General features: G+C 28.2%; 1 protein-coding gene across 1 annotated transcript; it reads left to right on the plus strand.

Annotated features, from left to right (window-relative positions):
- Positions 1 to 1549: 1549 nt before the first annotated feature.
- Positions 1550 to 7143, plus strand: LOC115706492 (cucumisin). Its single transcript, XM_030634154.2, has 9 exons — positions 1550 to 1644; positions 1861 to 1952; positions 2058 to 2301; positions 2386 to 2899; positions 3013 to 3116; positions 3702 to 3923; positions 4469 to 4580; positions 4856 to 5069; positions 6434 to 7143. The coding sequence occupies exons 1-9, from the start codon at positions 1550 to 1552 to the stop codon at positions 6979 to 6981; spliced, it is 2145 nt and encodes a 714-aa protein (XP_030490014.2). The 3' UTR covers positions 6982 to 7143.
- The last annotated feature ends 8572 nt before the right edge of the window (positions 7144 to 15715 follow it).

Here is a 15715-nt window from a genome sequence, read left to right on the forward strand (position 1 = left end):
CTGAGTCCCCAAAGAACTATGTTTATATGAAAAATTTATAGTTGAGAAAAGGATAAGAAGATTTACGGACATGCCGGATATGTATTATCAATGTTCATTGTTCGCACTGCCGTCTTTAATTTGGATGGTTTTCCCTTTTGGACTATACTCTGTTAACGCTGTCTTAGATCCTTTTATTCAACAAAGCTCTACTCATCTATGTTAATTATAAAAACTATAGCTCATTACTCCACACAAATTAATCAGCTTGAATAATTCTTTAAGATCATCTTGAGCAGCTATAATGATAAATTAAACCAGAATATATATATGTATATATATACTAGTCCAAAATGGCCAGTCTGAGATCTTTTGAATGGCTTATTTACATTATCCTCAGCATAAACTTGCTTATTAATGGCTGCTATGGAGTATTTTCCAACAATGATGATCGCCGGGCAAGTGTCTTTTACTTGCATTATTTTGTTAATATTTATAATCAATGACCATAATTTAATACAACATATATGCATGTAAAAATGGAGTGACCATAATAGCTATTGACAAATCTTTAATAGGATATTTCACTATATCGGTGGAGATATTTTTGTTTTTGGTATTTGTAAAATTAATTATATATAATTTTTGTTGTGATGATATATATTATAATTATATCATGCGTCACATTAGTATTCTGAACAAAATTTACTGTATTAAAAACAAGGTTCATGAAAAACACCTCATTGTATGTGTGCTAGTTTTTAATTTCTTTACTAGTAAATGGGCTTGCAAGTGAAGTTACTATTTTAAACATTCTCTTTTGCACCATAAATTATGTTTGAGTTTTTGAAAACTCGAAACATTTAATTATAATTATTTCTTTAATATTTATCAAAAATAGAAACATTCACACCAATAAATAAGACAAAATGAAACTCCTACATTGTTCAAATTAAAAAAAATGAAACTCCTACATCATAGAATTTACTATTCATTCTCTTTATTCTCGTTGAAAAATGATAATTTTAATTTTCTCATTTACATATTAGTGTATATTATAGTTATTTAGTACTTATTCTCTTACTAGCTCTTTTTTAAAAAAAAATTGAATTTAGAATGCTATAAATATGTTTCAAAACGTAAATTTTAAAATAACCTATTTTCCATTTTGGCGAAGGTAAATTTTTAAAATTTCTCAAATATTTGTGTAATATTGTAAATAGCTACATTTGTACACACCAATGCTGCGACACATATAACATAATTAAAAACTTTAATTATAAGAGTTATTTTTCATATCATAAATTAATCAAAAGCTATCACAATATAGTATGTACCTAGCTACAATGTATAAAACAAATAAATAGATAAATAATTATAATTTTTCCTTATACCAAAAACAATTGTTCATATACATGAGTAACTATGTATATATATATATATATATATTTATATAGAAAGAGAGACATTACCACACATAACATATCGACATATACATATGATGTTTGCGTATATAATTGGCATTGGGAAAAGTATATTTATGATGTAATTAATGGATCATATTCTGATGATGCAGATGCATATTGTGTACATGGGTGACCGACCAAATGGAGAATTCTCTGCTTCATCTCTTCATAACAGTGTACTACAAGAAGCCCTTGGCAGGTTAATATATTATTGACATTACACAATAGTATATAATAGTTAAGCAGCACCAAAGTAGTGATTATATACCATTAAGGACGATTCATATCTTATTCAACCTATTTACCTATTTATTATTATAACTCGTAAAATAAATTCAACATACACAATGACTATATATATTCTTTATAATTAAGCTCACATGATTACATGGTGATGTAATATTTGCATATACAGCGATGCATCCGATGCCTTGGTCCATAGTTACCACAAAAGCTTCAACGGATTTGCCGCAAAACTTACAAAGGATGAGGTGCAAAAACTTGCTGGTGGGTTTTAATTGTATACTAATTATACAATAACGAAACTTTGCATGTACAATTCTACATATATTTATTTAATATGATATAAATATTATTACAATAAATTTACAGAGATGGAAGGAGTAGTATCAGTGTTTCCAAGTGGAAAGAAACAGCTCCACACTACAAGGTCGTGGGACTTCATGGGATTCTCCAAACAAGTCCAAAGAGCAGAACTCGAAAGCCATATCATCATCGGTATGCTCGATACTGGAATTTGGCCTGAGTCAGAAAGTTTCAACGACGAAGGATTTGGTCCCCCACCTCATAAATGGAAAGGCTTTTGCCAAGAGTCATCCAATTTCAGTTGTAACAAGTAATTGGTCCTTTATATTATTAAACATAAGGCTACTATATAAGAATTAGAATTTTATGTAAGCTAATGTTTGGTTCTAAATAGCAAAATTATTGGAGCTCGATACTACCGGAGTGACGGCATCTTCGGAGAGAAGGATATCATATCTCCAAGGGACTCAAATGGCCATGGTTCTCACACTTCCTCGACCGCTGCCGGGGCCTCGGTAAGAGACGCAAGCCTATTTGGGCTTGGGTCGGGCACAGCGCGAGGAGGAGTACCTTCAGCGCGCATCGCTGTCTACAAGATATGTTGGTTCGATGGCTGTTTCGATGCTGATATTCTCGCCGCTTTTGATGATGCCATTGCAGACGGAGTTGACATCATCTCTCTTTCGGTTGGTGGCTCTACTTCGTTTGATTACTTCAATGATTCTATCGCCATTGGAGCTTTCCATTCCATGAAGAATGGAATACTCACCTCGAATTCTGCCGGTAACTCTGGCCCTGGACCCGCCACGATCACCAACCTTTCGCCATGGTCGCTTTCTGTGGCTGCTAGCACTATTGATAGGAAGTTTTTGACCCAAGTGAAATTGGGCAATGGAGAAGTGTATGAGGTCTGAAAATTACTATTAATTAATATATATGTATATTAACTCTTCTTACTAATGATATTACTCTTTTAACATTTTGCTAACTTGGTGAGGTATATATGTTTGCTATTTAACAGGGTATCTCTGTAAACACCTTTAATCTTGACGAAAAATTCTTTCCTGTTATTCATGGTAGACATGCCCCAAATAAAAGAGGAGGTTTTACTTCGGACGAATCTAGGTAAATTTAGTTGGTAATATCATTGGATAATTCAATATAATAAATACAAAATAAATATGTTGTGTGTTAATATATATATAGCAACATGAGGTATATATAAGAAGAAATTAATGTGGTTGCATCATTAGTACTTAATTTCCAATAATATAGTTTTTCAAATTTTCTTAAAGTAACTTATAGAGTCAAAAATATAATAATACAAATATATTCTACTATTAATTAGTTCTTGATTCTTTTCATACTATGTCATATTAATTATTGAGACTTTTTTATTTTTACACTTCAAAACAGTTTTTTTTTTTTTTGTATTTTTACGGAATTCTATATAGAATTTTTTATTGCAACTAGCGGTGCAACCTAAATTGCAACAAAAAATATATAAAAAACCCTATTGCAACTAGCGCTGAAGCCACTTTAAAAATTCAAACTGTAAATTTGAAAAAAAAAAAATTTAAAAATAGTATATAAAATAATTCTCCAATTATTTTCATTTTAATTTAAAAAAGAAAATAAACTATATGTCTTGTTTGTCATTTTATATTATATGAAAGATTTCATAGAATGTCTTGATTGGATTTGATGCAGGTACTGTGAAGCAGAATCGTTGGACAAAAGATTGGTGAGAAATAAAATAGTTTTGTGTGATTGGTCTGGTGGTGATGGGAGCGCTGCTTCTATAGGGGGCGCATCAGGAATTATAATGCAAGATGAAGAAGTCAAGGATTTCGCCAGACTTTTTCCTATTCCAGCTTCTACTTTCAACCCTAAACAGGGAGATGAGATTTCCCTATACGTAAACTCCACTAGGTACCTACCTATATACACCTAAATTATTAATTTCCAAAAGTACAGTTGAGATATACATATGCACATACGTCGTATCTATGTTTCATATTAAAAAGTAATAACTGAGATAGAATGTAGATACTTAATAATTGAAGTAAGTAATTAGTATTAGAGTAATTTGAGGCATGAATATCTAAATTTTATTCTCAATTATAAATAAATATTTAAGTTTAATTTTTAACAATTTTTAACAGTAATATTACCTAGCTAACTTATATTTCTAGAACATGGTAGGTAATTTACCGTTAAATGTTAAGTTATTATCCATTGTTATGAGTATATTTAAATTAATTTTTTTAAAAAATATATAAATTTTATGACTTGGATCAATTAAAGATTGTCACGAAGCAATTTATTTAGCAGGCAGCAAACTTCAAAAGTTCTAGAAGTATAGCTTAAATATTATTACCGTTAAAAATTAACTCTTATTTGCAATTAAGAGTTAAATTTAAATATTTATGCCGCAAATTATTAATACAACTTTTTTTTTTTTTCATGTGTTACAGAAAACCGAGTGCAACTATACGGAAGAGTTTTGAGGTGAAAGATGAATCGGCCCCATTTGTGGTTTCATTCTCATCAAGGGGTCCCAACCCCATTACGAGTGACATTCTCAAGGCAATAATTGCTTGATCAAACTAATTAATTTACTATATATATTATTAAAATCAAATTATAAATTGAGCACTATTATGTGGTCCTGCAAAATTAGTTTAAATATATATTGACCGTAGGGACTCATCATATACAAACAATTACAGACATAACGATATTGAAAATAATAATAATTTTGTATATTATAGTATTGTAATGTACTTACTGACTATGCTTATAGTATTATTTCATATGTTCATGCATGATAATTATTTTGGTGCATTTATATTTTATGGCAGCCGGATCTAACAGCTCCAGGAGTAGATATATTGGCTGCATGGTCAGAAGCTACAAGTCCAACTAGGCAAGCAAATGACAAGAGAGTGGTTTCATACAATATAATCTCAGGTACATCCATGTCTTGCCCACATGCAACAGCAGCTGCTGCCTACGTTAAGTCTTTTAACCCAACATGGTCTCCTGCTGCCATTAAATCCGCCTTAATGACCTCAGGTATGTACTACGTACTTTGTATATATACACAACTTGGATCCACAAAATATTATCCAATAAGTTTTGACATGGAAAATTACAGTAACTAACTTGTGTTCTGATTAAAATGATATCAATTGATAGACTCAAAATTTTTCGAATATGTGCATATAACACAGTATTAATTATTATACAATGCTTTTAAGTATTTTTATAATTATTATTATGAAAAGCAAAAAAAATCATGGAAAATGAAAAATGGATACATTATTATATTATTAGGTACGAGTAATGTATAGTATTGCTTTACAAATCTTTAGCTATTTAATTGTACCAATAACAACCATATCATATAACAAATATTATTTGATCGCAAAAATTGAAAATGGGTTTGACAACCTCTTTTGATCAATTAAACACATATTATATACATATATAATATATATAAACCTAACATTAATTATATACATATACGTTTTAAGATTTATTCTAAGTTACTTGTTGTTGGTGCGTAAGGGGCGGATTATAAGAGAAAAGGAAGATGTCAGATGTGTGGGGCGGTGGCTCCCCTATTTTTCTCTAATTTTATTATGTAGTAGTCTTTCACTTTTAGTCCAAGACTTTAATACATTTTATTTAAAACAATAAATAAAAAAAAATATTAATTTATGATAGTATATATATCACACTATTATTCTTGTTTGCGCCGACTGAAATGTTTTTCTTTACCCCTCCACCACAACGAGTGAGGTAGCTATATGTTTTAATAATAAGTCACTCTAATGAAAAATTAAAATTGAGTGTAATTCAAAATAATTAGAGTAATTAGAAAATGTGATGAGAGGTCATTCAGGGTGTTAAATAATTGAGTGTAATTACATAGTATTTTTATTATTTTTAAATAATTAATATTATTAAACTGCATAATTATTAATTTATTTGTATATATGCAATTATTATATTTCACGTCCAACTACATATTTTATATTTTAAAATAAAATATAATTACTACCTTAATAATTAATTACACTACGTCTACTTAGTGATTACATTACCTATATAATTACAATACTACGTACCACCTAGTAATTACTTAGAAATTTTTAAATAGTTAATTATAATCTAAATATTTTTGTATGTTAATTATATAATTTTGTGTGTGTGTGTGAAATGCAATTCATTAATTCCTTTCTGAATGTATTGTTTGATCTTTTTTAAAACGTAAATTTATCTGAAATTAATTTTTTTTTATAAAAAAGATGACTATAGAATTAAAAATTTTAAGTACTACTAGAAACAAGAGGTGTACACATTTATAGAGAACAACCCTATGTTGTTATAAATATATATAATTTGGGTTTTTGTTTTGTCATGTGGTTTGGCAGCTTATCCATTAAGTGATGAGATTAACAAAGATGCTGAGTTTGCTTATGGGTCTGGGCACATAGACCCTCTAAGATCGATTAGACCTGGTTTGGTATACGATGCTGGAGAGAGTGATTACGTGGAATTCTTGTGTGGACAAGGTTACAGCACTAAATCTCTGAGACTTGTAACAGGTGATAAGAGCAGCAGTTGCTCAAAAGTCAAGAAATTACATGCCTCCGATTTGAACTATCCTTCTTTCGCTCTTTCCACAACCTCAACCAAACCTATCACCCGCACTTTTCATAGGACTGTCACAAATGTTGGGTCACCGGCCTCTACCTATAACGCCATTGTCAAATCTCCAAAGGGAATGAAAGTCATAGTCAAACCAAGGACTCTTTGTTTTGATTATGTTGGACAGAAGAAATCGTTTGTTGTGAAGGTCAGGGCTAGAGTTGATGCAAATGATCGAAATATGATTTCTGGGGCTCTGGTTTGGGATGATGGTGATACACAAGTTAGAAGTCCCATAGTTGCATATTATTCTTCAAGTACTTCTTATTAATTAATTTGAAAAATATAGATTAATTAAGAAGGGACTATATATATAAGCACAATCTTTATTATAATAGAAAAAATTATAATGGTTTTTTTTTCCTGACTGTATTGAAAAATAATGTGAGAGATTGTAAAACAGATGAATATGATTCTAAAATATTGTTTTTTTTATTTGATTCTAAAATATTTATTATTTTTCTAAGGCTTGAAAAAAAAAATATCATATTTTGTAATTAATATTATTTATTATTGGAATAAACTAAATATTAAGCAACATATGTTATGATCAATTAGAAAGTATCACTGAGAGCCGAAATTAAGTTCAATATTATAAAAATTATAATTATAATATGACTAATTGATTAAACAAGATATTACTTCCTATTCCAATTAGCACATGAATTGGCCCGAAAATTCCCCCTTGTAAAATTATTCACATGACTCAACTTTTGTTTCCATTAAATGGTAGTGATTTTTCAAAGACTGTCCGCGTAAATATGCCATAATTTACAGTTGGTTTAGTTATTCAACGTTTTCCGTTTAGCTAATAATATAATGAATTTGTTTTATTTTGACAAATGAAAAGCATTTATATATGAATCGTAATTGACGGTTTTATGGTTAAATAAAAGACTCAGAGCCAATAATGATATGCTAAACCATACAACAATTTTCAAACAGCTGGATAATAAATTTTGTTTTTCTTTTTGTTTGTTGTAGATGTATATATGTGGACCCTACAAAATTTATTGTGTGGATATTAGTTAGAAAAATGTTGAAAAGCACTAACCAAGACTTAACATTTAAAAGGAGGGAGAAGTAATTTTTTTTTTTTAAATCTAGGAGTTGAAGTAAACTTAAAAAATAAAAATTGGAGGAATTTGAATGATGACCTCTATTCTATATACAATTTAATTTAATTATTAAATAAATTTTGATATTATGTTTATAAATATTATTCTTTTTATTAAAAACATATATTATAACTAATTATTTTTTGCATTTCTTTTTTCAAAAAGAGAAATGCTTCTATGTTGAACCGTACTTTACTAATAGTAATGGCCGATAAAAATACTTTATTAGTTAATAAAGACATTATTATTCCCATTGGATACGAGTGGCTTTAATTTCTTGTCGACTAGCGGCTGCTACAGCTATATGTTCCAGAACACCACGACTCTTTCTCATTTTCACATTTCTTTCTCATTTATAGAATAACTAATATTGTTGTACAATAGTCCATTTCATTGATCTCTATATAAACTCTCCTCAAGGCTTACCATGATGCCTCTCTACATAACCCATTTTCGATCTTTTTTGAAATTTAATGTGAAAATGGTAACACCCAAATATTTTAAGATTTGTAGTGTTAATTTAGTACTGATGATGATAATGATGTTGAACGTTTTTTTCACTACATTTTCTCCAAGTGTAGTAGAAGGTAGAACATTAAAAATCAGGCATAATAAACAAGGTAAATTAATTATTCAGCGTTTATTTATAATCACAACTTTCAATTATAACTTTTATCCCTTCGATCTTATATATTGATAATAATTATTGGTTAATTAATAACAGGCTATGATAAGTATAATTACTTGAAGAATTTTGATGAAACACTTGGAGCTGTGTGCAAGTGCTGCGATGGCGAAGGAGGTTCATGCACAAGAAACTGGAATGCGCCATGCTCCAAACTACAATGCCTTCCTTGGAAGTTTCATCATTAAGTCTTATATAATAATACTTAAATTCTTTATTATATATAATGAGGTTGTTTAATAATATGTGTTACTTTACATATATATATATATCATACTAGCAAAAAATTACATGCGAGGCACGTATACTAAATTTTATATTAATTTTTTTCTACGTTATTAAAAAGTGATACAATTAAAAATAAAATATATATATATTATTAGTTATTAGGTTCAACATCATTACCTTCATTTTTAAGAAAAAAATATATATATTTATGAAATAATAATTTGTTGCAACGGGTGTACAGGAAAAATTCGGAAAATATAGCATTTATTAGTAGAGTATTGACAATTTCAACAGTAAATTAACTGATTGTATACTTTTTTGTCTGCTAACATTAAGTATTTGATATTTGAGTGGTGAACTCTTATTTGTCCGCTTTTCAAATTTTTCTAACACTCTCATTTTATTCTTCCAACTCTCTGTAGTTGGAGTGATGTCCTTAATTGTTGTATATAATGTAGTCATTTATTCACCTGTTTTCAAATAAAACAATAGATATACAAAATAAAATATATAATTAAGCTCATAGTAAAATCAATCTCACCTTTCAATATAGTGAAAGGATTTTAAATTGATTCATTCTAATAATTGTGACAGACCTAACGAATAATAATATTATGTTACCTAATAACAAAATAGGAATCTACCAAACAACATTATCAAAATTTATTCCAAGTATAATTATATAAATCTATTACTCATTGAAGTCTATTAGAAACTGTAAAAAGCTCACAATACAAAAATTCACATCAAAAATCTAAAAATGATCAACTATGTAGCAGCAATGATAATACAATAACCAAAATTGCCTAGTCATATTAAAACTTAAAAGAGTGACATTATTCATTCAAGTTTCGACTAAGTGTTTATGAGTTTGAGTTATAATATTGTGTCCTGTGTTTATGTCCAAATAATATTGTGTGTGTCTGGCTAATCTAGTGGAGAAGATTGAAGTTTTGATTCTCAATAAATAGAATGAATATAAGTGTATACTTTCTAGTAGGTCATTATTGTGTCATTTTTAAGTTAATGTGTCAACTTGAAAACAATTCATTTAATAAACGGAATAGAGGAGTCAATCTGAAAATATTTTTCTACCTTAATAACTAGAGCTATAGAAAACAAACTTGATAACTTTTTGAGTGTTAAAAAATTGTAAATGGTTATAAATTTAGAGTAAGTAACTTGTGTGTGGCAGCTGGTTAAAGAAGCCAAAATTGAAGTTATGTATATGCTGACAACTCAGGTTCACATTTCAAGTTTTGTAAGACTATACTCTCTTCCCTGGCCTATTAACAAAAATTTAACGTACACATAACACATGAATATGACTTTCTGCCCGAAACCAAGAGATGATTAGAAAGTAAAAGCACCGCTATAACTTTTTTTTTTGTTTGAAGTAATAATATAATAACTAATATCTTTTATTACATATTAATAATTAATTCAAGATGAACTTTCAAAAGTATTTTTGAAACATCGTGGGATATATAAATGCAATACTTTTGTATAATAGCATGTAGCATGTTGTCTTCATTAGTATTTTTCAAATTTTAATATGAAAATTAAAATTATAAAATATAGCTTAAGAAATTATAACTAAGGTTATAAACTGGTAAACGTTATGTTGGAGGCTGGGATTTTTGCTCTAGAGAGAAAAATTTGTTAGATTAAATTTTGGTAGGATTATTTATCTAAAATTAATCAATTATAATTAACGTTTTCTAATCAGAATATTCTGTCAAGTATTAGAATATTCTGTTAATATTTTGACAGAAAAATAAATAATAATATTAAACCAAGAATTTTGTTACATGGCCACATTTTATATAAAAAAAAGATAATATTTTTTAAAAAAAGTCAGTCAATAATTTCTCATAAACCAAAATTCGTTTATATAGCCACATTTTATATATTCAGATTTAGATGTGGAGGCAAACAATTATAACCTGATCGAGCCAAAAAAACAAATAGAAAAATTATTTAGCAATATATATATAATATATAAAGCAAAAATCCAATTGTATTTTTTTAGATTTAATGAGATTTATTTTATTTATTTCATTATATAAAGTAACCCATGAATTTCTCATAAACTATATTATTTTTATTAATAAACCATTTTATTTTTAATATAAATAAAAAGTCATCCATAAATTTCTCATAAACCAAGAATTCTGATATATAGGCACACTTTAGGTAGAAAATAGATATAACAATCAATTTTATAGATTACAATAATTATTATTGATATTTATTTTAAAATCTATAGAATAATTGTTTTAATAATATTCTACATATATAACCATACCTATTATTTAACGTACTTAATTTATTAATAATAATATGCTATATTAATTAATTTAAAAACTTAGTCATACATATATAATGTGAAAATATATACATATTCTAAAATAATTCTTAAGATAATTTGAGAAAAAATAAAAGTTATATATTTTTTGAAAAATATCTTAAGTATAGTTTACATTTAAATTTAATTTAATTTTTTATTATCATAATTTTTTAATTGAATTATTGTTTTAATTTGAAAAATAAGAATTGATTATTATTGTTTCAAAAAATATCTTAGCAGTATATGTTTTGAATTTTCATAACTTCACTAAATTCATGCTCAAACTTTTTTTTTCTTCATTTTGAATTTTGTTGCTAAACTTGAAAATAAGATTTTACTTAAATTGTATTGAGCTTTGTTGTCAAAATCTTCATAACTAAGTATAAATTTCAGAGGTTAAGGTAATTATTTTACCTTACTCAATGAGTAACTTAAAGTATAATAATTAGTTTAATAAGACAAAAAATTACGAAAAAATAGAACCAGATAGTACCAACAATTAGCCAATATATGAAATTGAATATAAACTCTACCTTAAGAAAATATGAGATATATATATATATATTACCACTTTATAATTGGCACATAAAAAATATAAAATAAAATTAGCACAAAATTATAGAAACCAATAAACTATGTATTGCTTAGGGAGAATGGAGATTTCATGAATAGTACTAAATATAATCATTATAAATATAAGGATTAGATTAATGAAGAATAACTATACATGGAAAGAAAGTGTATATATAACTCAAAATTTGAGATTTCCACACAAATTATAATTGATTCACTAAATAAATGTCTTCTTTATAACATTTGTAACAATTTTTCTTATTCTTTATTGTATTTTCAACAAAATACAACCTCAAGCATCTCGAACCCAATGTTATCATCACTGAAATTTGCAATAAATTAATAAAAATTATAAATACAAATATAATTCAAAGAGATAGGAGATGAAGAGATAAAGAGAAAAGAAAGAATACCTATACTATTTGTACTCGCTCTTTACTCACACATTGATTGTCTATCGACCTCAAGTACATTGTTGCAAGAAAGCCACTACCACACTATCAGTGAGATTAGTCAAGTCAAATACAAATTCAATATGTAACGACAACAATTTATAATAATAATAAAAAAGAATGCACACTATTATATTTATGAGGAACAATAAAAGATTAATCAGTGAGAGTAAAATATATGTCATTATATAATATATATACTTAAGACATTTAAATTCAGTTAAAAGTATAAGATTAAAGAAAACAAACATTAGAATCTTAAATATCAGTTCAAATATTAATGAGATTGGTTTTATTATTATTTTATTATATATAAATAATATTTTATTATTTTATTAAATAAAAATAAAAAGTTACCCATAAATTTCTCATAAACCAAGAATTTTAGTTATATAGACACACTTTATATAGAATAGATATAATAAGGTCGTTATTTATATATATTTATTTAGCAAAGTACAATGATGTGTTTCTAAATTTCGTAAGTTAACTAATGTTATAAAATAATATAATATAGAGAAGGGAATAGAAGAAACATTAAAAGATAGAGTGAATAAGATAATTTCTCTGTTCATTAATATTTAATAGAGTAATCTCTTATTTATATAAATATGTGAATCATATATTAAAAAATCAAAAAAATAAATAGTAATCATAATCAATGGTAAATAATAGAAACGTTTCGACATCCACATGTACTTATTCTTTATAACACACTCTTTTGGATTTTTATAATAACTATATTTATTCCTTCTCATTTTGACATTCTTGGAAATTCTTTAATTGATGCATTTTGATCTTATGTACCATGTATTGATGTCTGAATGAGTATGTAAGTGGCTTTACTTGAGGAATGCATTTCACGTTATTTTCATCGAGAATCACTAATGTTGATACTGTTTTATTGAATGAAATCCATATATTTCTAAAGTATGTTATGTCAATGATTTCAATCACACACATTATCTACTTACTTTATGAAGTGCAAGTGTGTTAGCATAATCTAAAGTTGTTTCATTAAAATTCTTCGTAAGAAAACCAATTGGGACAAAACTTGAGCTAAGAGAGAACACTACTACAAAATGGTCTTTTTGCGTTGGTCAACATGTCGGTCAACGCCTAAAACTAACGCAAAAAGATTACATTGAGATTTTTTGTCATTTTGGAATTGACACAGCATTACGTCGGTTAAAAAAATTGCATATTGGGTTTTTGTGTCAGTTTTAAAAAGACGCCATGCAGCGTCATTTCCAAACCGACGCGAAAAATCAACCAAAAAAAATAAAGCTCGGGCCCAATAACACATAAAACCCTACTATATATAATACCTAACCTAAATTTCTATCCAGCACCACCCCATCAAAATTGCACCCAATCAAAATCGCACCCCATTCTTTCTCATCTCTTTCTCTTCTCTCAGGATCTCTCTTGCACGCCCATCCAAGTCTCACACTGTCTAGTTGTGGGCTCCTACCGTCCAAGGGCCACTATACTGCTCTCTCGCACAATGCCTATATGGTGGTGGCCACTCAAACTAAAACCATCGTGCAGTGTACAAACCACCATCAAACTCAAAGAGGTAATGTTCCCTCTCTCTTACTCTCTTTCTCTATCTCGGGATCTCTCTCTATCTCTCTCCGTCTTTCGAGATCTCTCTCGTAAATTTGATGTTTTTCTATTTCTTTTGCAGGCTTGATGTCGTGGTGTTTGCACAATTTTTTGTTGGTTTTCAATTTATTATTTTGTAAAAACTGTATATAATTTTGATCTTCAGTGTTTTTGATGTGTGGAGGGATTTCAATGGAGCTAAAAAAAATTTTTTAATTATTATTTAGTATGTGTCGGTACAAAATTGACGGGAATACAGTTAAAATTTTGATTTTTACTCTATTTACATCAGTTCCAAAATGAGGCAATTTTTTAATACCGACAAATGAAAAATGACACAAAATAATATTTATTTGCGTCTACGGTATATACGTTGGTTTATAGAATTGATGAAAAAAGATTAAATGTCAGTTAAAAACCGACGAAAATAGACATATTTGTAGTAGTGGAAAGAGTGTCACATATATATATTCATTACTACAAAATCATTATTTCCATCGGTCCCCAATGGTGTTAAGCAGTTGGGAATTGTATACCAAATAGTTTTAAACCGTTGGGGATTCCCATTTAAATAAAAATTTAATTATTTCGACCTCATTTTTCTTATCTTAGTCTCTCCACTACTACAAAAAAGGGCTTTGCAGGCAATTTTTTTGGGCATATAGCGTCATTTTTGGTAAAATTTATGATCACATTATTTCAGGTGACGCTAAAGGGGATATGAATAACTAACTCCGTAAGAGACCTATGGAGTCGGTTATTATGAAATAACTGTGGCCATAGGGTCCTTATGATGGGTTTTATGCCCTAAATAAAACTCTTTACAATCTGATTAGTTATCAACACAAGAAATTTGAAGTGATTGATGTTTGCATGAATTTTACATGCTAATGGTTTAATATGTTTAGTACTATTACACACAGAATTAGTTAAATCCAGATCATATGTTTATTCACAATTACAGTATCGTCAACACAGTGGAATGTGTTTGTGATTATATGAATCAAAAGACTTGGTCCCTGTTTCATCAGTGTTATTGGATTTACACTAATGTGATAATCAGCGATGATGTGTACTTACACTTGGAGTAAGTGTTATGTTCTTTCCAGGACATTAGTAAAGTATACTAGTTTCGAATGTATGGAGTATACATTGGATTGGACCGATATTGCAACTAAGTTAAGATATTACAAACTTACCGTTACATATATCTTTCCAAGTCAATATCAGTAGTTGATCTTAAGATTAAAAGAATCTAAATCCTGATATGCTTAGGCTCAACTCAGGAGTGCTATTCATGTTCTTTGATTTATTAGTTAAGCCTACTTTTAGGTCAGGGTGATACGTATATTTTGGGAACATGATAGTATGATTGAGTGGGAGTGCTAAACATAAATATGGAATCTATAGCTTCTACTGGTGTATAGAAGTCAAGTGATGATTCCCTTCGAGCTTAGCAAATAGAAGTAAATGGATGAGCTTTTGTTTAACTGACTAATTATTACATCACTAAACACCATTTACAGGTAGCTAAGTGTTTTAAGGGGCAAAATACATTGAGGGGTGAGAACGGTAAAGAAATCTCATCTCGATGTAGATCATCTATATAGAGGATCTTTAAATCACAATAAGATTATAACAATGGTTAAATGAGATAGCATATTGATATCGTGGAACATACAATATGCTCTATATAAGTCTGAGAGTGCAATTCTAAGTTCTAAGAGTGGATTCAACGAAGAATTAATAAGTAGGAATTTACTTGGTAAATTTGGTTCACTTATTGGAAGCTCAGCATATATAGATCCATGGTCCCCATTCTAGTTGAGAACATTCTGCTTGTAAGACTCATTAATTGATTCGTGATTGATCAATTATAATTCTAAAGTTAGACTATGTCTAATTTTATGAATTTTCACTAAGCAGGGGTGAAATTGTAAAGAAAAGAGATTCTAGGTTTATTTATTTATTAATGGACTTTATATGTCTAG

Source organism: Cannabis sativa, chromosome 1, assembly GCF_029168945.1.
Source record: "Cannabis sativa cultivar Pink pepper isolate KNU-18-1 chromosome 1, ASM2916894v1, whole genome shotgun sequence".
Lineage (NCBI taxonomy): Eukaryota > Viridiplantae > Streptophyta > Magnoliopsida > Rosales > Cannabaceae > Cannabis > Cannabis sativa.

Bases quoted from the DNA above. Each gene is read 5' to 3' on its own strand.
- LOC115706492 (XM_030634154.2), top strand. From the start codon at position 1,550: ATGCAGATGCATATTGTGTACATGGGTGACCGACCAAATGGAGAATTC. The intron at 3,924-4,468 runs GTACCTACCTAT...CATGTGTTACAG, and splicing joins CTATACGTAAACTCCACTAG to AAAACCGAGTGCAACTATAC. The intron at 5,070-6,433 runs GTATGTACTACG...GTGGTTTGGCAG, and splicing joins ATCCGCCTTAATGACCTCAG to CTTATCCATTAAGTGATGAG.